Source organism: Helobdella robusta, assembly GCF_000326865.2.
Source record: "Helobdella robusta unplaced genomic scaffold HELROscaffold_127, whole genome shotgun sequence".
NCBI lineage: Eukaryota > Metazoa > Annelida > Clitellata > Rhynchobdellida > Glossiphoniidae > Helobdella > Helobdella robusta.
The window spans coordinates 89,994-115,137 of NW_008703699.1; the positions used below are offsets into that span (position 1 = coordinate 89,994).

The 25,144-nt window shown below is 33.3% G+C and overlaps 4 protein-coding genes across 4 annotated transcripts; 3 read left to right on the plus strand and 1 right to left on the minus strand.

The window, feature by feature from the left end:
- Positions 1 to 300: 300 nt before the first annotated feature.
- HELRODRAFT_105012 (hypothetical protein) lies at positions 301 to 3,709 on the plus strand (the record flags this gene model as incomplete). Its single annotated transcript, XM_009013999.1, has 5 exons — positions 301 to 462; positions 618 to 836; positions 1,018 to 1,164; positions 2,954 to 3,197; positions 3,319 to 3,709. Coding segments are annotated over exons 1-5 (1,125 nt in total), but the record flags the coding sequence as incomplete, so codon positions are not given.
- A 1,752-nt stretch (positions 3,710 to 5,461) lies between these two features.
- On the minus strand, positions 5,462 to 7,076 carry HELRODRAFT_158241 (hypothetical protein; the record flags this gene model as incomplete). The annotated part of the gene is made up of 7 exons (XM_009014000.1): positions 5,462 to 5,505; positions 5,584 to 5,701; positions 5,990 to 6,031; positions 6,170 to 6,209; positions 6,338 to 6,357; positions 6,511 to 6,545; positions 6,956 to 7,076. The coding sequence occupies 7 exons, from the start codon at positions 7,074 to 7,076 to the stop codon at positions 5,462 to 5,464; spliced, it is 420 nt and encodes a 139-aa protein (XP_009012248.1).
- A 2,623-nt stretch (positions 7,077 to 9,699) lies between these two features.
- HELRODRAFT_183990 (hypothetical protein) lies at positions 9,700 to 10,633 on the plus strand (the record flags this gene model as incomplete). The annotated part of the gene is made up of 2 exons (XM_009014001.1): positions 9,700 to 10,277; positions 10,513 to 10,633. 2 exons carry the CDS (start codon positions 9,700 to 9,702, stop codon positions 10,631 to 10,633), a joined length of 699 nt encoding a protein of 232 aa, XP_009012249.1.
- Positions 10,634 to 10,872: 239 nt separating this feature from the next.
- Positions 10,873 to 19,109, plus strand: HELRODRAFT_117164 (hypothetical protein; the record flags this gene model as incomplete). The annotated part of the gene is made up of 24 exons (XM_009014002.1): positions 10,873 to 10,974; positions 11,262 to 11,377; positions 11,521 to 11,613; positions 12,488 to 12,576; positions 12,768 to 12,808; positions 12,993 to 13,190; positions 13,503 to 13,641; positions 13,778 to 13,944; positions 14,061 to 14,160; positions 14,708 to 14,777; positions 14,889 to 14,991; positions 15,234 to 15,381; positions 15,507 to 15,631; positions 15,699 to 15,770; positions 15,861 to 16,026; positions 16,157 to 16,306; positions 16,376 to 16,463; positions 16,834 to 16,923; positions 17,372 to 17,533; positions 17,654 to 17,780; positions 17,886 to 18,129; positions 18,473 to 18,571; positions 18,843 to 18,934; positions 19,080 to 19,109. Coding segments are annotated over 24 exons (2,811 nt in total), but the record flags the coding sequence as incomplete, so codon positions are not given.
- Between the last annotated feature and the right edge of the window lie 6,035 nt (positions 19,110 to 25,144).

Consider the following 25,144-nt stretch of genomic DNA (forward strand, 5'->3'; position numbering starts at 1 on the left):
GGTATGCTAACCAATGGACTGAGGTCAGTCGTTTTTGTTGTTGATGTTGTTGTTGATGAAGTTTTTGAGATTGTTGATGATGTTTTTGAGGTTGTTGATGAGGTTTTTGATGATGTTTTTGAGGTTGTTGATGATGTTTTTGAGGTTGTTGATGATGTTTTTGAGGTTGTTGTTGATGTTTTTGAGGTTGTTGATGATGTTTTTGAGGTTGTTGTTGACGTTTTTGTGGTGGTTTTGTTGAGGAGGGCAAACATACAGCAGCACACATCTGCCTATATACTTGCACAGCATTCAAGTTTTGTGTTTGAAAAGTTTTTAGCTGTAGCTGGAAAGTTCATGAGAATATTGAATCTGGTTTGCATCGTCCTCCTCATCTGCCACTGGGATGGCTGCCTGCTCTGGTTCGTCCCCATGCTACAAGACTTCCCTGTTGATTGTTGGATCAAGCTGGAAAACCTTGAGGTCACGTGCATTCATGCTTCTGTGTGTGTGTGTGTGTGCGCGCGCGCGTGTTTTGTGGGGCAGTCTACATTCTCCCGTGAATGTTTGTAGGCAGTTGTGTTGGAAATATATCTTTTATTTTTCAATAACTTGGGTTATTTTTTCGAAAAACACAGCACGCTCATTGGACAGTTCAATATACAATGTCGTTATTTCGTGCACTCTCACAAATGCTCTCCATTGGTTACGGAAGGAACACACCAACAAACACGGTTGATGTTTGGTTGACGATGGTGAGCATGCTGATTGGTTCAACTTGTTATGCCCTTTTTGTTGGACATGCAACGACCCTCATACAATCGTTTGACACCTCCAAACGACACTACAGAGAAAAAGTTTTGAATTCTTTTTTATTGATTTCATTTCATTTATTCCTAAATACAAAAAAATCCGCGTTTGTAAATAAATGAACTTGAATGCATAAAAATCAAGTGGAAACTAACGACTCACAGTACCAACACATACATACACACACATACATGTACACCTACATACATACACGTACGGGTCGTGCAGTTGAAACAAATAGAAGAGTACATGAACTACCGCAAATTGCCTCTCCATCTAAGAAAACGAGTCAACAAATATTTTGAGTTCAAGTACCAAGGGAAGATGTTTGATGAAAAGAACATTCTCGAAGAGTTTAATGAATGCCTTAAACAGGTTAAATGTTTGTTCGTTTGTTTGCTCTTTATTTGTTTGACCAGCTGATTGATTGATTGATTAGAAAAGCAACAACAGAACGATAAAATGAACAATCACCTAATTGACTAATAAAAAATGGATCATTATTTTAATGAAAAAAAAACAGAGAGGTCCATAAATGCGGGCAGACATCGCAAAGTTGTGTGTTTATTGCTTCCCGGGTGATGTGAGCTGTGCAATATTAAAAAAACAATGCCGGCATTCCTTCATCAACAACAACTGCAATATTCATTATTACAACATCAACATTTACATAATTCACAGTAAGCACATGATTTATAGAACAATGCATTTATAAGATCTAACTTTTTATATCTCATATTAACCAAACATTCAAACATTGATGTATCGTTTATTATTTATCAAACATGACCTCGATATATCGTACAAAACACCAAAGCTATATCGAACGATAATATATGGTCGGATACATCGATTACCGATAAAAAGTATGCAAACATAGATTGAACCATGCGTTAGTTTTATTGATCACCCAGCGATCGGGCGGACTCGCTAGCAGGCAACGAAACACACGGAGGAAGAGCTAAAACAGCCACTGCTTCCTAACATACATGACAGTGCAAATGAATGATCCTGACTGACATCCGTCATAAGCACGCATAAACAAAAAACTGATTAGTTAGTTAGGCTAAGTTACGCACTGTCATCAACATATCTCACCTTTTTTAAACATTTAAAACACATAATCGTAAATTACGAGCAATGAATAAACTGAATAGCAACGTTACTGACATTAGTTAATTCATCCATTAATTAATTCACTTATTCAATCAACCAATCGTTCAATCAATTGCTAATTAATTTATTAATTCATCCGGTGCATGCTCATCTGCATTATGGCACGATATAATAGCATTAGCTCAAGCGTGCGCTATGTACACTGCGGGTTAAGCTGCGGGGTTGGTTCGTACAATGCTTGTAAGTTATGTTCCGCTTGTTCATGTTTCACGCTAATGTTTGATTGCTAATGTTCACCATGCTTGTTTATTATTCCAATACTTTCTCCGTATTTGTCTACATTGAATTGTTCATAGCGATTGTCTTCTTCAATTGTTCATCTTATTGTAACCTGCTGGCTTCATCAAGCAAGCCAGTGAGTGCAAACTCATTGATCCTCACATGCCTACCTGCCACCACCCCGCTGCTACTCACGACCATGCAAACATTCCTCTTTCTTCCTTCCATCCATCCATCTACATACTTTGCTACATTCTAATGCAACTATTCCATTCTTTACAAATGTTCAAATGTTTGTTTTTTGTTTTCCTATGGAAATTACTTAGCCACATTTAATCAAACATTCAATCGCCCTGAAACACATCATGAAGCAATTATAGCAGTTTTTATTTTACAAAAACATCAATAAAACATTCTCAATAACATCCTTCTACTACGACACACACACACACACACACACACGCACGCAGTGTGCAGTAAGGTTTTTATTTGTACTGCTTTTATCTGTTGAATTTTCTTCTCCATATCTTATCAGGCAAACAAATATTTCCCTCTATGTGTGTTGTTTGGTTTATCGTTGTTCCTGCTTGTAACTGTTTTGATGGAACAACAAAAAGAGTGAGGTAAATAATAACGAAATTATTTTATTGGTGTTGGGAGAGTTGTTTCAATATAATTCTTGTTCCATCTTTTTGTTCTTATTTACATAATAAAAATTACGAGAGTCATTATAAAATAACAAAATTAACCAACATTAATAAAAACGCAGGAAGTACTGAATTACAACTGCCGGTCACTGGTTGCCTCAACAAATCTTTTCTCCGAAGCCAACCCGAACTTCGTGAACGAGGTCATCTCCAAGTTGCAGTTCGAGGTGTTCCAGCCCGATGACGTCATCGTGAAGCAGAACTCCATCGGGACGAAAATGTATTTTATTCAAGAGGGCTGGGTCGATGTTGTCACCGAATGTGGAACGAAGGTGGCCAGGCTTAAAGAGGGCGCTTATTTCGGAGGTCTGCAATTTTGTGGCGATGGTTTTGCTTCATTGTCGTATCACTTGTGTCGGTAGTGTCAACTTATTGTATTAAATTAACTAAACTCCTGTGTATAGTAAATAAAATAACATCGCTACAGAAATCTGTCTGTTGAAGACAGAGAAGCGAGTGGCCAACGTGGTTGCAGTGACGTTTTGCAACGTTTTCTCATTATCATCTAAACACTTCAAATCAGTTCTGGCTCACTATCCAGAAACGAAAAGCCGTTTGCTTTCGGTTGCCAAACAACGACTGCAATCTTTACGACGCAAAATTAAACAGAATGAAACAAAATCAAAAATTGATATTCTATGCGAAGATGAAGACAAGAATAATGATGAAGAAGATGATGATAATTGTGATGAGTACGGACTGAGCTGTCAATACAACGTCAGTAATGACGACGAATATGATGATGTTTATCCTATGCAACGTACGAAAACTGCCGACCACTGCATCTCCAACAAATATAAAAGTCTTGAAGAAAAGTTGAAAAAGTGCCGTTCAAATGCTTCTTCATGCGGCAAAGTGTTGAAATCGTCAGAGATGAGGCCATGTTACGAGTCCATCATTGCCCATGGTCGGTCTTCCAGCAGTGACGACGAAGACGATGATGCTCTTAGCTTTAAAGGTAAAAATTTTTCGAAAAAAGTAAAAAGTCTGACAAGTGATGTTTCTATGAGCAAACCAAACAGACGCAACTTTACGCTGGAAATCATAGTTAACCATGCAACTGATGATGACGACGATGATGATGGTGGCAGTGTTGGCGATAATGGTGATGAAAACTTTAAACACGATGATAATGATGATGACAAATACAATAAGCTTTGTAATAGGAAGCCTATTGAATTTAAAAGAAATATAAGCTGTTCGCCAGATAGCAATGTTAATCACACACGGTTTTGCAAATATATAAGGACATGTGTTGATGCTACTGATGCAAATAATAACAATAATTATAATGATAATAATGGTAACAATTATAACATCATGAAAAATAACAACAGCATAAATAAAAATGGTATTACTATTACCAATAGTAGTAATAATAATTCACATTTCTTCGTCGCCACTTCTAAAACAGTAGATAAATCTCTTGCCTCCTACACCACCACCGCCACCAACAACAACTCTGAATGCATTACATCAGAATTAACAAACAACAACAATGACGGAACACAGGCAATCATTAACAGCATAAACAACATCAGCAACGACATTGCTAACGATAACAACAATAAAGATAGAGAAGATAACCATTATGATAACAATGATGACATCAACAATAATAACCATGACAGCAACAAAAGCAATAATGACAATCTCAAGAGATATTAAATCGTTATTATCTGACACAACTTACCACAAGAATCAAACACAATTATGTGATTGATGGCAAAATCAACACCCGATAAACTGAAAGATAATTAGATAAAGTCGCAATTACTTGACCCAATTTTATAACCCAAAAGTTTACCGTCAGAGTTGTCAACGCTGCAACCGTTACGACATCCACCAAACTATTATTAGTTGACATGATGCATTCCGCCGCCTGACAAACATTATTCATTTAAGGATAGAAATGAACACACACGAGGCGCCACATTTCCGGCTGTCATCACGTCGCATCACAACCCATTACCATAGCATAGCATGATTATCATTATAGATAGCCTATATCAGGAATAATATCTAAACTTTCGAGTTGTCGATTTTTAGTTGAGCACTGTTCCTTTAAAAATTTTCACTACAACATAAAAAATATTTCCTGTATATACTACTGCACGTTATATATCTGTATCTGTGTGTGTAATAGATAAAATCTAAAAGAACGCATAAAGTACCACACTTCCCTTCACATCTTCATTCTCCTCATAAATGAAATAAATAACTCTTGTCTAACTAATTCCAACACGATTTTAATAATTTCTATGAAACCATGCCATTTGTCAGTTACAACATTATAAATACATCATCATAATGGCTACATACGAAATAGCTTTCAATAAACACGCGTACCTGTGTATGAATAAATGAGCGCACGTATATATCTATCTACACTTGTGTAAGCACATAATGACCAAGATGCACTAGTGTTACTATTAAATATTAATCAAGAGTTATAACAACAACATCAAAGAGTTGTTTTAAACAATGGATAACAAAATGAAAACATATTAGGAGTTTTATTAAATGAATAGTAGGATGAACAAATGATAAAACTTGAAAAGAAGTTGAGATCATTTTGCCTTGCCTTGAATGGTCACAAGAAGTTTTCTTTCTCCTTCAATGGGTAGTACATTAAGAAATAAATTCACAACGAAGAAGAACGTAAACATGAAGAAGAAGAAGAAGTGGCTACCTCCGTAATTTCGATGCTCACAAAACCACAGTCCCTGCCACTGCCCCAAGTTCAGCTTGCCATTGGTGATGGGGATGTTTACACTAGCGCCCAACAAAGCTGATTTCACATGGCTTGGCTCATAAGTTTTATCAGCAAATATAATTTTTTAATATTATCAAAAGATAAAAAAATGCAAGAATTGAACATTGAAAAAATAATAAAATAACTTTGGGCCTATTATAATGTTGGACAAATTAAATTCAACAACTTTCAAATTAAATTTTTATTTGAAAGTATGACTGGAACATGTTAGTGCAATGATAATGTATCACAATTTGAGTAATTTTATACAGAAGACAGATGAAGAAACATAAATACATAAATTCTACTTAAATATAAAAAAATTGAACAAATAATTTGATACCATATCATCTGGTCCTTCTATAGTGTGACTGAACCTTGTTGTCTGAAAACCAAAAATAATGCAAACCAACTTGAAAAGTAAAAAAAGCGTAAATTTTATTAAAAATGTTAAAACCTTTTCTACAGTAATTTTTTTAAAGTAAAAACATGTCTCCATAATAAAAAAAATGAGTAAGTGTACCTCAGGAACAAGTTTGTTCAACATGTATTCCATGTCTGCCCTAAGATAAATTTAGTTTTTATAAATTATTCATTGGTGTTGATATATATTTTAAAATTATTCATTAGTTTTGATGTATATAATAAAAAACAAGCCTAAATGTAACAAGAATGTAATGACAAGCATAACCTTACATCTGGATCCCAGTTCTAAAAATTGGTTTGAAAAAATATGAGATTAGTATAAAATTGTTGTAACCATTTTTATAAGTGAAGATCTGAATCAAATCATAAAAAATCATATCAGCAGAAGCATTATTCAAATTTAAGATGGTGTAAGATGAAAATTTGAAATTTACTAACTTCATTAAGGCAGAGACTTGCTGTTGTGTGCTTAACTGATTGGTTTTTTTTATACATATTTATCTACTTTTACATTAGGCTATCAATTAAATTATTTATTTAAACTTTTTATATAATTTTAGGATTATGTAACAACCATATTGCAAATCAAATCATTTATAAATTTTAATGAATGCTATAAAATTTATTAGCACATACTCATTCATTAGTTATTAGATTAGTAGATTATATTATAATTATTTATATTAACATTAATAATTCTGATTCTGTCTTTAATTCCTACTAACAACTACAGTAAAGTAAAACTACTATTTGTAGTATTATTAAAAAACCCATAGTCTTGATTAATATAAAATTATACTTTATTTATAGTTTATTTTATTAAGACACAAGTGATAACTATATTATGCTCAACAACCACCAACCAGCCAACACACCAACCCACCTAAAACATTGCACAAACCAACATCAACTTTCTCCATCTCTTCAATTTTTTCAATATCTTCAGTGATCAGATGACATCCTCTGCTCCTACTCAACCTAATTTCTTTCTGGAACCAAACCATGTTGTTGTTGTTGTTGGGAAAAGACATGGTTAAGAAATAAAGAATTAAATAAAAATTAGGGCTAATGGAAAAATTAAGATGACGAAAAAAGGCGACTGAGCGAAATGGAAATCCGAAATGGCCTACGATGTGAGTGATATTAAAATTAAAAAGTATCTTTCTAATTATAAGAGAAGGAACAATATTTATTTAAAAGCAGAATCGATCATAAAACTCAACTGAATAGAATTGAACTTGCATAACTAGCATTAATTTTTTGCTGACAAATTCGCATGAATTTTGTAACTTGAGATTCAGTTTTTGCTGATCATTGATAAAAATTTCACAAAATCCCAAATTTTTGAAACATTTTCATTAATTTTCTTTATAAAGTTCAATCAATCAATCAATCAATCAATCAATCAATCAATCAATCAATCAATCAATCAATCAATCAATCAATCAATCAATCAATCAATCAATCAATCAATCAATCAATCAATCAATCAATCAATCAATCAATCAATCAATCAATCAATCAATCAATCAATCAATCAATCAATCAATCAATCAATCAATCAATCAATCAATCAATCAATCAATCAATCAATCAATCAATCAATCAATCAATCAATCAATCAATCAATCAATCAATCAATCAATCAATCAATCAATCAATCAACCAATCAATCAATCAATCAATCAATAAGCTTGTAAAGCGCTATTTCCACGGTGTTCAACAGCGCTCCCCAATGAATTTTGCAAACAGATGGGTCTTGAGATCCGATCTGAGCTTCGTAAGTGATGGAGAAGTAGTTCAGACTGGTGTTGTTTTTTATTTCATTAATAAGTGGGATCTAGCTAGAGCATATTTTGTAATTCAGATAAAGATTATTTAGATGATTTGTTTTAAAAGTTACCTTTTCAATAATAAACAGCCAAAATAAATAAATGAAATTTTGAGCGGAGCCACTTAAAGAACGAAATATCCTATAAATCTATTAACATAAATGTGGATTGTAAGAATGTTTTAGCAACTTTGTTCATTGGCAGCAATAATGACTAAAATTTGTTACGAAACATAAATAAAGTATAGGAGGAAATGTTCATCGTGAGAGATCTGCCTTGAACTAGTAATTTGGATCAAACCAGATTATCAGACATTCATTCATTTATTTCTTCATTTCTTTATTCACTTGCCTAATCATTGATTCGTGCATTTATGCCTTCTTTTATTTCTGTCTTTTTCTGTTGTTTCGCTCGCTTGCTCATTCATTCGTTCATTCATTCATTCATTCATTCATTTGTTCGTTCGTTCCTTCATTCATACAAACATACATACATACATACATACATACATACATACATACATACATACATACATACATACATACATACATACATACATACAAACATACATACATACATACATACATACATACATACATACATACATACATACATACATACATACATACATACATACATACATACATACATACATACATACATACATACATACATACATACATACATACATACATACATACATACATACATACATACATACATACATACATACATACATACTCTCTCTCTCTCTCTCTCACACACACACACACACACACATTCAAACTGTTCTGGACAGTTTATAGAATTAAATGATCATCTATTCACGCAGATTAAAGAAAATTTGATGATGGAATAAATGAGGAGAGATAATGATAAAAAGGAGGGCTATGATTAGTTAACGAGATAATGATGATTAATTTAATGTTGGTCGATTGGCTAAATTAATTGTAATTTTTAATTATATTTAAATTTAAATGTACCCAGTATTCCAGAACGTGAACAAAGAACGTATTAACACTTTCCACGAGCACGTACTTACGTATGCGGTATAGGCTGGAAAATATATATTAATACATATATAATATTATATATATATATATATATATATATATATATATATATATATGTCTTTGTATTCATAATGTATGTATACATGGCTTACAAACCATATAATGTATGTATAAGAGTGCAGTCGTTCAGTCGTTCGTTAGTCTGGTCTACAAGCAACTTTTTACATTTTTGTTGATGTCTATGCAACGATATTTTATGTTTTACAACGCATTTGTTCGTCTGATTTATTGAGTTATAAAAATTTGACGACGATTAAATTTATTTATGAGAACTGTACTGTTATATATTGGTACATTATATATAACAGATGCCTAGCAAACAGAAATAGTAATAAACAGAACAGAAATATCTTGTACCCTTCTAACTAAAATAATATTGATTAAAAACTACTTGCTGCCAAATTTAATTTATATAATTTTCTTTTCACATATTATATTTAGTATATTTATTAACATTACGTGTTGAACTTCATACATTTCCATTTCTAATGAGAGAGTTGTTGGTGGACTGGCGGGGTTTAAAAAAATTGTTTTGATGAATTTAAGCTGATTCCTTTGTTGAGAATGTTAAAGTATGAAAATAATTAGTATCCAGTCATTCATTGAACGTGAACAGAGTTTTAATAACTAACCAACCGTCCCAGTAGTTTCATTTTACCATTATCGAAATAGTCTGCTGTTTATTCATTTGTTGGCTTGTTATTCAACAAATAAATTTTAAAATGAGTGATTTCTGGAGAACTTTGATGTTAAAATCTGTCGTTTTGATAGCAATGGCTACAATGGGTAACATTGAATGCCCAATACTAAATTCCGAAAGTTCAAATTCGAGTTTTGTTGGAGGACACGTTGAGCTCGTCGGCAAGCACATCATCGCCGAGGACGACACCATCAGCAGTAACAGCAATTACTATTTAACCACTCCGACGGTTGTCTTCACATCGACAGTGATCGGACTTATAACTGAAAATGAGGATAAACTCATTGGAAATATCAGCAAATTGAACGAGGGGGCTACAATTGCAAAAACTACCGCAACAACCCAACAGCGCTACCACCAGCAACGATACAAACGACAAGTTCAAACAAGCAAGAAAAATTTCAAACGAATGCGTGAAAATACAAGAACAACCACACCCTTCTACTTGGAACAAAATTTTACAGAAAGTGATATAATAGAGCACCCGGTATTTCTGGACAGGAAGCCTGTCACAATCGGTTTTTTGCCAACTTTGCAGTCAGATAAGCGAACAGGCATTCACAGTCGTGGGTTTCTCGGAGCATTTAGAATGGCTATCGAGTGAGTGGGGTTTTTTCTCTTATTAAACTGGTCATAGGAATATATTTTTAGCAATGCTAATCTACATCTTCTTATTTTCGTTTATCAAATGCACATTTCCGTGTAGTTAGTATTATCAATTAACAATTGGTTTTATGTTGTTATTTCGGTCTATAATATTTTTGCTTAAATAGGTGAAAAGTAAATAAAAAATTTCTTTTTTAATCAACCAACCAACCAAATAACTTGTGACCAGCTCAGTGAACACAGGTATTCTGGCGGACAGTGGCTACTTTTTCAACTACACAATGTTCGACAACAAGGCTGACTCAGCCGAATCCCTGCGTAGAATGACTGATTTATATAAAATGGGTTAGTTGTCTGGCTGGCGTGTTTGTCTGTCTGCCTGCTTGTTTATTGTTTGTATGTGTTTCTGTGTGTATGTGGGTGGGTGTCTGCATGCTTCTATTTACGTCCATAAATAAGTTAGTTGGTGCTATAAAATAGATCAAGTTTTTTTTTATATTTGATGACTAAATATGGATTATTTTAAATGGAATAATATCTTCACACAGATATATAATATGTACACACACACACACACATACGCACGTACATGCATACGTGTACAGGTGTGAATGCGTTTGTTGGCCCCGAAGGCTTGTGTGCAGTCGAAGCCAGGTTGGCAGCGGCATGGAACATTCCAATGTTTTCTTTTGTCAGTAAAATTGCCATTATTTAAATTATTATTTGTTCATGTTTTACTCACTCTATCTTTTCTTTTTCATTGAATTGCATTTTGTGATGCGTTCGCATTATTATTCATCCCTTTTTTCATCAATTCTGGCTCATATATTTAAAATTAGACAAAAGTTTATCAACTGGGTTAATTCATGCTACTGAGTATCTGATGATGATTTGGTTACAAATATTTTAAGATTTCTTGTTCATTCATTTAAATGAAACTTATTTTATCATCAATAACTCACATTTAAATTGTTGCAGAGATGTAGAGAGTCGACGGTATCGAATAAGGAGGGTCTGTACCCGACGTTCGTGCGGACCATCCCATCGACATCCAAAGTGTCAAAATCTCTGATCAGCATCATGAAACATTTCAAGTTAATATGTGTCGTTTTTCATGGGTCTGTGACTGCTGCTTACGTTGCTGTTCTTCATGATGTGCTTGCTTATTATGTTAAATGATGTTAAATGTGAAATGATAGCATGAGATTCAAAATGACGATGAACGATGATATGGAAGGTGGGAGACGTTCCAGGCGATCGTTGACAAAGACCCAATATGGGAGGAGGCTGCTGGCACCCTCAGACAACTGGCTGAAGTTCATACGCTGAAGTCAGTTGCAATGATTATGTTGATGTTGATTATGTTGATGATGATGTTGATGTAAATACCAGAGTTGTTAATATCAAAGCATCGCATCACCGATATTGCATATACTTTTTTCATTTTTTCGTATTGGTTGGTATCGACAATACTTTTGATGGCGAGTATCGAACCTGGTATAGCCGATACTTTTTGAACTGAAAAAATCGATTCTTGATAGCAGTTATTTTGAGCGTCAAGTGGATATATTTTTGTTAATGATTGTTTCGATTTTAAAAGTTTAACGCATTTTCTTAAGGATAAATTTGGAATTTTAAATAATGTTTTGCTGTTTTAACACGTTTGTTTTCAAAAACTTGTTTTGTTCCCGCTGTCTTCTACATCCAGGTGCGTTCTTCTTCTTTTCACTGGCTTAAATATAACTTTAAAAAAACTGTTTAATCTTTTAATTAACAAATTTTTTCAACTTTTCAAAGACAATTGATTATAAAACTAAAAATATTTGCACTATCATATTTTCTGAAATAATTTAATTTGTTGACAATGAATTTATGAAAAACTTGTCACAAAATTGCCTTTTTTATTTTGCAAAAGTTACCGGCCTTTCCTTGATTTTTGTCGCAAGGCCCCCAAACCTTAAAATCTGGTGAAAATATTCATTTCGCCTTACTCTAAGTTTGATGATTTAAACAGTTTATCGTTACGTGATCAATTTCATGTTATTTATAAACTACCAAATGCATTGTTACAGATAAAATAAAATGTAACACTTTCAAAAATGAGTATCTTCATTAGTATCGGCAATAGATTTAAAAGCCGGTACTGGTAATTGAGATAGAATTTTTGAGTACAGTTAACAACCCTGATGAATACGAATTTGAAGGATGAATCCGGACGTATCGATAGAGCAATCGAAATTAACTGTCGAAATCATAGCTGATATTCTTGATAAAACTTACAGGAGCACCCGAAGTCAGTCTGTTAATATTTATAACAAGTCATTTTCAGTTTTAATTGTCTTGTCGACAATATACATTAATATTTATTTTTTGTATCCATTATTATAACTGAAATTAATTTTACTGTTAAAACCATCATTATAATTATCAAAATCATCATAACTGAAATTCCCTGACAAACATCATCACCATCGTGACAAACAGTTTACGTCATTCTTGGTGAATACAATGCCATCATCTTATTTGTCAGGCAAATGCATTTCAATGGAATGAATACAGGTGAATCATCATCATTCTCATCATCATCGTCATCGTCATCAACGTCATCATCACCATTACGTAACGTAGGCGAGTATGTAGTGATTGCGGTTATTGAGGATCCTTACTTCCCCGACAGGAACTTCCACTACTTTAAAACATGTGAGCGAGATTTTCATTATAAACAACAAAATAATTATTAAGATGATTATGAACTTATTTGACAATAATGACGATGATAATAATAATAAAAATAACAACATACTGATTTGTGAAAGAATTTGCTACAAAAAACGATCAGTCAAAGCAACATGCACACGAACAATCAATCAAACAAATGAAAATTATGATGACAAAGTTTGGGAAGACGTATCAGACGGTGTGGTGAGCGCCTTCAGGTTTGTCATCATTCTGCAACCAAGCACACCCAGCAACAAAGATTTCAACAACTTCCTCCGAAAGTCCAATGAAATAAGCTACAAGAAACCCTTCTACGCTCCTACCCTCCCTCCCATGAGTGTGACTCTCAACCCGGTTTATTCATCATTTATTTCTTTAACTCTTTTATTTTTATTATTTAATTAGTAAAGTCATTACAAATTTTTAAGATAAATTTTTCAATATAATATCAAGTTGTTATTTGAATTTGTTCTCTTATATTGGTCTAAAATAAAATGACAGGTTATTCCGATCTTTGCTTCCTACTTATACGATGCAGTTAATTTGTACGCGCAGGCATTTAAGAATGCCCTATCAAGAAACATTGACCTCAAGGACGGCACTGCCATCGTCCAGCTGATCACTAAGAAAATATACAAAAGTTTGTAATTATGATGATGAAGATGATGGTGACAATGCTGTTGGTAGAAGGAACGGTTTATGATGACAAAAATTTAAGCGATAAATATGAAAAGAGCAACCACAATATTTATGGATGTCAGTTTTTTACATTCCAGGCATTCAAGGAAACAGCATGTTCATAGACGCACACGGCAACGCTGAAGCCAACTACACGGTTCTTGCTCTCCTGCCAGACACGGAAGATGACTACGATGACAACGATGAGGACAGGTACAAACTTCAAATCGTCGGACACTTCATCACGCATGAGACTCAACTGCCGGTTCGTTCCTGTTATCACTTCTTAGTAAATGCCTCTGCTACAGCATAAATAGCTCTTTTTATCATTTTTAAACTACTCGCGATGTAGAAAAAAAATGAAATAATTTGCATGTCAAGGAATTCGATCCGATAGCAGAAATTCCTTGGATCGGTGGCAAGGTGCCAGTCAGTGAGCCGCAGTGTGGATTTGATGGGAGCAAGTGCCAGATGCAGTCCCGTTAGTACCACTACTATTACTATCTTCATTACTACTACTACTCCTGCCATTTTTTATTTGAATATTGACATTTTAGTTAAACGGTTTTGCAAGTATTTATCGCGTCCCATTTGCACAATGTAAAGTTGTTCCCTGCAGCTACAACGAAGAATAAGATTGAGGAACAACAAACTATGCAAAAATGATAATAACATTCAGGAGAAGAGAAATGACTATGTTAATTGTCAATTCGATGCCAAATGTAAGAAATATCAGAAGATTATTAAATTTTCCCCCACATTTTATATAGAACTTTGAATATGTAAAATATGTATACCAATAAATTAGTCCTATCCTGATAACATTCATATGATAAAGTTAAGCGACGAAATAAAGTGAACTGGAAAAATTTATTTAATGCAACTAATTGACAAAACATCAAATAATTTAAACTGTAGTTGACATTTAACATTAAATATTTCCAGCTGTAATTTGGTATAAAATGCGGGCCCTTAATTCGGAATTTTTATTTTGAAATTAACAAACGACATAATGCTGATACATGCAGCCTGGTTCATAGCTGTAATCTGCATAGTGGCGGCATCTATCATCATCATTGCATTCGTCTTTGCTTGCAGGTAATTTCTCATATGTTAATTTTTATTTGTCGATTTAGTGGTCCTTCGTAATTATTTATCTAGCCAGCAGAACTTATGTTATTTACCATTTTAAATTTGAAAAAACGGCAGACACTACATATACGAACAAAAACTGGCCAGTCTAATATGGAAGATTGATTATAAGGACCTCTTTATTGTCAACATGGAAAGCGATATTTCACTTTGTGAAAAAGTTACAGTAGGTTGTTTTTTTACTGGGTTTGTGGTAAGCGAACGAATGAAATATTTAACAAAACTTTAACAGTGAATTAAATATCTTTTCCAATTTACTATCAATAGCAAAAACATCTTTCACACGAACAATAATGTGCAATTACTACAACCAAATCAACAACAAATACCACCACACTAATAACAACAAATACTACAAAATCAACAAAAATACCACAACATCAACGATGACAACTAATTTAGAAACTACCATTTGGATTGTTGGCAACACAACTGAATGAAACAAATGGAGAAAGTGGATGGCTGCCAAAGTTCAAGGTTGTTCAATACAAAAAACAAACAGTTGCCATCAAAATTCTGCCCAGGAGGCACACGGAAATCAATCGGTTATGTGATGTTTATGCATATAGAACCATACATTAATTTTTTTATATATTTAAACCAATAAAAATTTTTCAACAGTTTTTTAAAACTTCAATTAATTTGAATTTGAAAATCAATAAAAAAACAGGGAAGCGAAGAAAGAGCTGCACCAAATGAAGGAGTTGTCGCACGACAACATCAATCGCTTTATAGGCGCATGTATCGAGCCTCTCTTTGTTGTCATTGTCATGCATTATTGCTCTAGAGGCAGTTTAAGGGTAATCATATAATTAATAAATAAATGAATTAATTAATTAATTCATTCATTCATTCATATGATAACAGGATATATTATACAATGAAGACATACATTTAGACGATATGCTGGTTGCTTCTCTAGTTTTTGACCTCATCAAGGTAGAAATAAATTTATAATTAAAAATATTATTGGAAACACAATCGTCTCTAACAACACAACAACAAAACAACGACAACAACACGTACCAGGGGATGATGTACCTACATGATAGCAGCTTGATATACCATGGTAGGTTGAGACCGTCAAATTGTTTGGTGGATAGCAGGTGGGTCCTTCAGGTTTCTGATTTTGGCCTGAGCATGTTCAGAGATGACAATGCAAACAACAGAATGATTGATGCACAGACCGTTGCTAGTATGTTTTTAAAATAACACCATTAAAAAAATTATTGATATTATCAAACACAACATAATGGATTATTACATAAAATACATTACATAAAATACATTACTATCCACGTTATATCGTATTAATTGCAACAAAGAAATGTTGTGGCAAGCTCCTGAAATTTTGCGGGCAGAGTGCATCGGAATTAAGGGGAGCCAGAAGGGGGATGTTTATTCATTTGGATTGATTCTCTTTCAAATTATTTCAAAGAAGGACCCCTGGAGTCATGTCAAATATAATGATTATGGTTCGTGAAACTGAAAATAATGTGACTGATGATGACGATAGTGACGATTCAACGTTGAATAAAAAACAGAAGTCCTGAACACAATTTTGAACCCGGTCGATGGCGCTCACTTGAGGCCTGACACATCTTCCCTCACCTGTCCAGAATTTTTAATAAAGTACGATTGCTTTTCTCAATTTCTGAAATTTTCACATATCATTAACCATTACTACATAATTAGTCATTGTTTTGCTCCTGCCATCATTGCTATCATTAACCTTAAGTTATTATATTTATTATTTTACTGCACAGCGATGGTGTAGCGGTTAAGTTTTTGGCACCGCTGTTACAGTGACAGGGTGTTCCATTCGATTCCACGCTTGTCACATGCAATATGTGTGATGCGCTGTTTCACGTGTATTTACTTGCAATGTATATTTATTATTGGTGCCTCGTTTGTTGTTGAAGAATATTGAAGAGAGAACTGTAATAATAAATAGAATAGTAATCGTCATCATCACCACCACCACTATAATCATCATGACCAGATGTATGCACGACTGTTGGAATGAAGACGAATACATCAGACCAGATTTTAAAATGGTTAGGAGCCGATTGAAACCTATGCTGACTGGATTGTAAGTTCACAATCATTCATTATTGTCATCGTCTTCATCATCATAAGTAACCAGTCACAAAAAATTAAATATTGTCATCATCGTGTATGAATCATCCTACATGAACATCGGCGGATCTAGGGAGAAGCAGTTCTCCCGTTGTAAAAAGTTTTTTAATAAAAGTCTTCAACACACTACCACAAACCTTGGCCTCCCTGTAAAAATTTTGGTTCCTTCCGTAAAGCTTTGAACGTTTTTAAAATTTTGGCCCCCGTCAAAGTTGTCTAGATCTACCTAGGTCTAGGTCTATGAATGACATCTTTTAACACACAATATCAAAACGTGCATACGTGCAAAATTAAGTTTCATTCGCTTGAAGCAGTCGGATTTTTTACGCATTTGAAGTTGCTTCCAACAATAATGATGCCACACACACACGCACGCACGCACGCGTGCCACACATGTACAGGAGCACTAACATATTCGATAACATGTTGGCGATCATGGAGAAATATGCAAACCGCTTGGAATCTCTGGTTGAAGAACGAACAGTTCAATTAGCCGAAGAGAAAGTGAAGCTAGCTGAAGAGAAGAAAAAAACAGAAACCTTACTTCTCTCTATGTTGCCGGTGTTAGATTTCATTGAATAATATTCTTCGTCAATCTTTCTATTAATTTTTATTAAAATCATGGTCATTTTAAATTACTCAAATCTTTACCGTTTGCTAATTTTTAAACTTACACCGAATAGATCAGTGGCGGAGCAATTAATAAAAGGTACTGAAGTTATACCGGAGCAATTTGAATGTGTAACAATCTATTTTAGCGATATCGTCGCATTCACCAAACTTTCCGCTGAAAGTACACCTATGCAGGTTGTTCATTCCAATTTGCTTGTTCATGCGTGTGACATTGCGTTTTTAGACAAAGCTCTACAAAACGTTTTGCGTTTGAGAAATAATTTGGGTGCCGACTGCCTACAGATAGTTGACATGCTGAACGATTTATACACAACATTCGACACAATCATCGGCAACTACGACGTATACAAAGTGGAAACCATCGGCGATGCGTACATGGTGGCCAGCGGTCTCCCAATCAGAAACTGCGACAGACACGCCGGAGAGATCGCCTCAATGTCCTTGCACCTCCTCAAAACCATATCAGACTTCCAAATAAAACATAAACCCGGTCACACAATAAAACTCAGGATTGGAATCCACTCAGGTTCCTTCTAAATTATTCCCTTTGTTTTTCTAGTTGATGAGAAACAGTATTTTCAATAAATCGAGTAATTTTCTTCACAAATCCTTCGATGAAACGTTAATAATTGTCGTTGTTAGTAGATTGACAATTCGATAATAACCTACCTGTTCATTAAAATGAATAACGTTGCATAAATTAACAAATACAACGATGACAATTTTTAAGAGAGATAAATAAATGTATGTATGAATGAATAAGTAAATAAACGAATGAAAAATAAATAAATGAATAAACGAATGAATTAATAAATGAGTTATACAATAATAATAGAATATTTTAATGATATTAAAATTAACACGTTTAGGACCTGTGGTTGCTGGCGTAGTCGGTCGGAAAATGCCGCGCTATTGTTTATTTGGTGACACCGTCAACACAGCCTCAAGATTAGAGACGACAGGAGAAGGTGTTTCCTTTTCAAACTTGCAATAAATTTGCTTTTAAACTGTTTGGCTAATTACGTGGTAGAATGTTTTTGTGAGGTGCATGTTTTTAATATTGTGAACCCGAACATCATCCAACAACTGTTTTTGTGAGGTGCATGTTTTTAATATTGTGAACCCGAACAAACTTTTAATATCGCAGCTCAAATTCTATGAGCATCTCCAATTGTTATATCTGGTGTTATCTAATGATATATTTTGTAAAACCTAATAAAATTAAATTGCTCTTAACAGAAATGAAGATACATTGCAGTGTTGACTGTAAAACGATATTAGAGAAGCTCGGTGGGTACAAGTTAGAATTAAGAGGGATGACATCATTGAAAGTATATTAAAAATTTTGTCATACAATAATTTTTTTATAACTCCTAGTTATTTAACTGAATAACATTCAAAATAAATGTAAAAACGTTTATGTTAATAAATTGATTTAACAAACAATGTTGACAGTGAAAATTAACAAACTTTTAGGGACGAGGTGAAATGATAACATATTTTGTGGTAGGCGAAGATCTCGACAATAGAAATCGAAAAACTGCTTCTAAAAATATTTCATCTTCTTCTCTCAATGTTGCTCAACTAAATTGCCGAGGTTTGCCATTTCCAACGAACGCCTTCAATAAAAACGTTCTTCAGCAGCAGCAGCAGCAGCAACATCAAATCAATAGATTGAACGATAAAAACGACAATGCGTCCGATTTGAACAACAATATTTACTTTGGCAACAGCAATAACGCTCCTGATGTTTGCCACGAAAATGTAATTTCCAGCTTTAAAATAAATTTCCCACAAAACGCTAACCACGGCAGTGAATCAACGTCAGAAGATCGCGTGGTTCGCTGCCCTACATTTCCGACCTCTTTCAACCCTAACAGAAGATTTTCAAGTCGAGATATTTTAAGACCAGCAGGAAAAAATAAGATGCCAAAACTTGCTTCAAAGCTGGGAACCCACGGATCATTGATTGAAATCCAAGAAGATGTACCGTTAGTGAATAAAGACACTAAAGTTACTATAAATCTACCGCCGACAATCGTGAACGTTAATTCTCTCCATCAAAATGCAAACCATAAGCCGATCAAGCAAAAATTTCTTCCTATTAACACTCTTATAAATTTAGCTAAAGGTCGAAAAACCGCCAGCAGCTTATTGTCAGAGCCTTATAACCATCATAACAAATCTACTTTGCATAATTTATGGAGCCCTGCGATGAATCAAGCTGTTAACAAACAAAATAAATTTGCCGAAACAAAAGATAAAAATTCCGAAAGCAGACTCCGCCCCTCTGATGATCTTATTCAATCACTTCGCAACCTGATGAAAGGCGAATGGTTTCATAGCCATGCCAACACAACTTGCAATAATCATAATGAAAAAGTTAAAGAATTTAAAAAAAGCCGATCTTCATCACTCACTAGAACAGGTACATTAACAAGCATGGAGAACGTTGAAAACGAAGATGATGGCAGTGCTAGCACTACATTGGTTGATGCTTTAGAAAACAACGATCGAACATCGGGCTCATTGAGTGTCATTGATGATAAGAAAATAAAATTTCAAAAAAACTCAAAAAGTTGTGAAAATCTAAATTTTGTTAGATTAGTAACCTCTTCAAAGGAACACAACTTAAATAACTTATCAAAACCTCTCTCACTCGAAAATAACAACGTTACTCAAAACGTATATTATATGACCTTTTGTCCTGACAAACCACTAAACCCCAGTTCCCAGATTTTTTCTTATGAAAGTAAATCTCCTTATGTGAATGGCATTACGCTTAACACATTGACTAATTTAACAATAAACTGCGATGATGATAATCTTACTTCAAATGAAAGCCTTGCTAGAGATTCCCCCACTTACGAAAACAGTTTAACAGAGTCGGCAATTTTCGGCTCCAAACTGAGCAGCGATTCCATGCGAAGTAATTGCCAGGAGAATGCATTTGCTAAGCATACGCGCAAAATAAGTCGTGGAAGTACTTGCAGCCAACAAAATTTCCCCATCAAAGAAGAAACGTCTCCATTAAATAATCCTCCCAAATCAGATTTCAACCCATTAATTTGCAATAATTCTGAAAAGTTACCGTGCTATTCAAGCAACAAACGATTCACTTTTTCAGAAAAGACGATTTGTAAAAGTAAAAACACTGAACTGTTCACTACAGTTGTCAATGGAAACGTTGAGAACATTTTTCGAAATCCAAGTAGCAATGAAATGAATTATGACAATGAGAAAAATCTTGAGAGAAACATGGATAATATCAGCAATTGCTCATCTGATAACAGCAATATTGTGGAGAGCTGTCTTGCCAAACAAAGACATATTGATCATAAGTTGACAAGTGCAGAAGTCGATGAAACTAATCTTTCTGAACATGTTTGATAAAATAAAAATTAAATGATTAAAAATGGAATAATAAATTATACTAAGATATTCACTGTCTGATATAATCTATACCAGTTTAATATAATTAATTATTAATCACTGCCATACAAAATTTAACACCTGAAAATCTAATTAGTCTTCGAACACTTTTATAATTTGTTTCAAATATCCTTTGTTATACAGCCAAACTTTGAATTAAAAAAATTTCAAAATTTGCACAATTACAATATTAGACATAAATAGATTATGCTATATTCATTCGAATGACAATTTTTAATGAAAAATATCAAAATGTTTTTACCATTAACTAATTAAAAACCATTAACTCCATTTTTTCAAAAATTCTCAATAAATTATTTTCACAAAATGTTGATAAGCGCATTTTTTCATTCTGTAGATAATCAATATAATATGTAGTAAACTCCCTCTAACTTCTTGCTACCTGCATCCCAATCTGGTTTCAGACCTGCTCACAGTACTGAAACTTGTGAGTGTGTGTGCAAACAAAACAAAAACGAACTCGTAACAAAAAACTCGAAGTTAAGATACCATCATATGAGCAATAAATATTGTTCAAAACTTATATATAACTTTAGCCAAGGCTCACCCATTTCATTCCTACCTAAACTAATAAAAAGTTGGGAAGTAAAAAAGGAGGAGAACAAGAAACAACTGCTAATAAATGCTCGTTTGTATTACTCATATATATGTATGCATGTGTGTATGCATTTGCATGTTTATGTGTGTGTTGTGTTGTGCAGTTGTTTATAGGTTCGTGTATGCTATACATATAACATACATGCAAATGCTTATGTAACCAATGTTTGAGTATTTGCGCTAAAAAATGCAACCAAGAAAAAGATAGAAAATTTTATTTAAAAAAAACAAAAGTGAAGAAGCACAAACTTGAACGGCATTTAGTGAGAAGCCCCCTCGCCACGTCAAGGCAGCTGTTCATGAGGGGGTTAATAATAAAACGACAGTCTAGAAATAATAAGTAACGAATGGTCTAGTAATAATAAACAACTTAACTAAACTTAACTAAAATATAACGAAAATAATATTGTATTGATTGTTGTTTAAGATTGCTGTTGTTGGTGTTGTGTTGAACAAATAAAACAAAGACAACACAATTCAAATAAACTAGAACGTAAGAAAGTAAGAATAGAGTCCCTAACTTACCTATGTTCACAAAATTAACTCACCTACCTATGTTCAATTAGCTCAACTTACGAATTAATCCTACCTATTTGTACAATTACGAAGAAAAAAGTAAGGAAAAGAGAATAAAACATCAAACAAAACAACGAATGTATGGATGTATGTATGTATGTGTTTGTGTGGGTGGGTGTATGTATGACCGCGCAATAATAACAATAAAATAAACGAACAAATCTAGAAATAATAAGTAACGAATAAAATAAACGAACAAATCTAGTAATAATAAGTAACGAATGGTGTAGAAATAATATACAACTTAACTTAAAATATAACGAAAATAATATTGTGTTGATTGTTGTGTTTGATTGCTGCTGTTGGTGTTGTGTTGAACAATAAACAATACAAAACAATTCAATACAAATAAACTAGAACGTAAGAAAGAAAGAATAGAGTCTCTAACTTACCTATGTTCACTAAATTAACTCACCTACCTATGTTCAATTAGCTCAACTTACGAATTAATCCTACCTATTTGTACAATTACGAAGAAAAAAGTAAGGAAAAGAGAATAAAACATCAAACAAAACAACGAATGTATGGATGTATGTATGTATGTGTTTGTGTGGGTGTATGTATGACCGCGCAATAATAACAATAAAATAAACGAACAAATCTAGAAATAATATGTAACGAATAAAATAAAAGAACAAATCTAGAAATATTAAGTAACGAATACGTCTAGAAACAATAAATAATTTAACTAAAAAATAAAATAAAGAAATAAAAAAAGGACCAGGCGCTAAGGGAATGCCCTAAAGCGCCCGGTCGGATTTCAACGCATTTTCGGCTCCTATTTATACCAGTTCCATTCATATATTCTTATCGTTTCAATCATTGACATCATTAAAAAACTTTATTTATTGTATATGAAACATTATTATAAGTGTTTAACAACAATATATTAACTATACTAGAATGAATTCAACGACCGCCTACGGACTTCCTGATGGGAAGGTTCGAGAATGTGTATACGTTTAGCTAGTTGAATTCAAATTTAATCGAGATCACTCCTTTTTCACATAACCATTGGCAAATGAAAATATGTATTTCTTTTACTTCATTTCTTTTATATATTATACTTATAAACAATTCAATCGTTAACATCTGTAAAAAATTTTATTGATTCAATGTTATTGATTTTAGATTTTTTGTAATACACTAATATCCATTCTTGACAACAGAGCTACTCAAACTTCGAAACATTCTGATTGATTGGCTGGTTGGAACTGTTTTATTTCTTTTTATGTAAACATATAATCTTAGTAATTATTTGTATACATGAATTCTAAATTCTTTATATATATTTATTATATAACTTCCTTATAAAAGCAACAGAAATCAATGTTACATGTGTATGCACGCGCGCGGTTCAAATCAAATTATTCCAAGAGAATTCAAAATAAGTTGACTCCACACACCTTACTTCACTTTAATTGTATAATTTAAATGTATAAATAAATATATATATTTAATAACTACACATATCTATCTATTTACAGGAATCGAATATATATTTTTCCAATGTATGGGCTATTTCACTAACGTACTGTGAAACTACTTTTAAAATGACGTCATTTCCTCCAACGAATTCGTTCTGAATTACCAATCCCATTTCAATAATTCTTATGCCGTTGTTTTTAAAAACAAAGTCATTTAATAAAATTTAAAAAACTTCCTTCCATATATTGGTTGATCGTACGATCATCATGTACGTGCTTATGTATGTGTGCATGTTTGTTTACATGTACGTATGTGTATATGCGTGTGCGTGCAAGTATAAGTAATGTAAGTAGGTGTAATTATACGAACTCGTTGAATAAGTATTATTACTGCATGGCTACTGACATTTTTACTATTGCTATTATTAATTTCATTACTATATCAGCGTCGTGCTATACTGTGTATTTGGTGATACACAGGTAATGATAACAATTTAGTCGAATCATGATACTATATATCGAAAACATCAAGATTTCGAGCGGTCCGGCCAATATTAGTGCCGACCGTTTTCTGTAGACCTTCTCGTAGAGGGTTCGATCGCGAGCCGAGCAAGTGCAATTATAGCTTGAAAGTCACTCGAATTCAAATTGAAATTTGTCGAAATTAATTGAAACGAGTCAAAATGTGAATTATTTTGGAACGTTCATTATTAGATTGTTGATTGAACGACAGCATTGACGATGTGAGAACAATTTTAACTGCGTGATAGACATTGAAAACGTTCTATTGTTAGGTAATCAGCATATTCGATAAACATCAAATTTTTTTCCAAATATTATGTCAAAATTTAAATAACTATTAAAACAAATGAATGATTAAATCAACAAACAAACGAACGAACTGAGAAACAAACAAATAATGTCACCAATAAATTAACAAATACACACAAACACACACACATATACAAACAAAATTTTTTCTTAAATGGTAGAGTAAGAAAGGAGCGGTTTCAAGTACACCAGCTTGAAACACACACACCACACACACACACACACACACACACACACACACACACACACACACACACACACAGAACATACCAACCAAACAGTCAACCAAACTACCAACGAAACAACCGATCTATCAACCAAACAGCCAAAGTATCAACCTTTCAACCAACCTACCAACCAGCCAGCCAAAAAACCAAACATACATACAAACAGACGTAAAAAAAAATAAATACGCATATGCACGTGTTTTTGAGTAAGTAAGTGTATAGCCTGCCTGATATACATATGAAAGGAAACAAATGAATAAAGTTTTAATTTAATTTAAATCAGATAAAAATGTAATTAAATAATAAACAAACAGGCAAACAAACAAACAATAAAACAAACAAACTAACAAATCGACAAACAATACAAACAAACCAGCAGACAGACAAAAACAGACTAACAAGAAAAAAATTAGTGTTTGTGTGTGTGTGT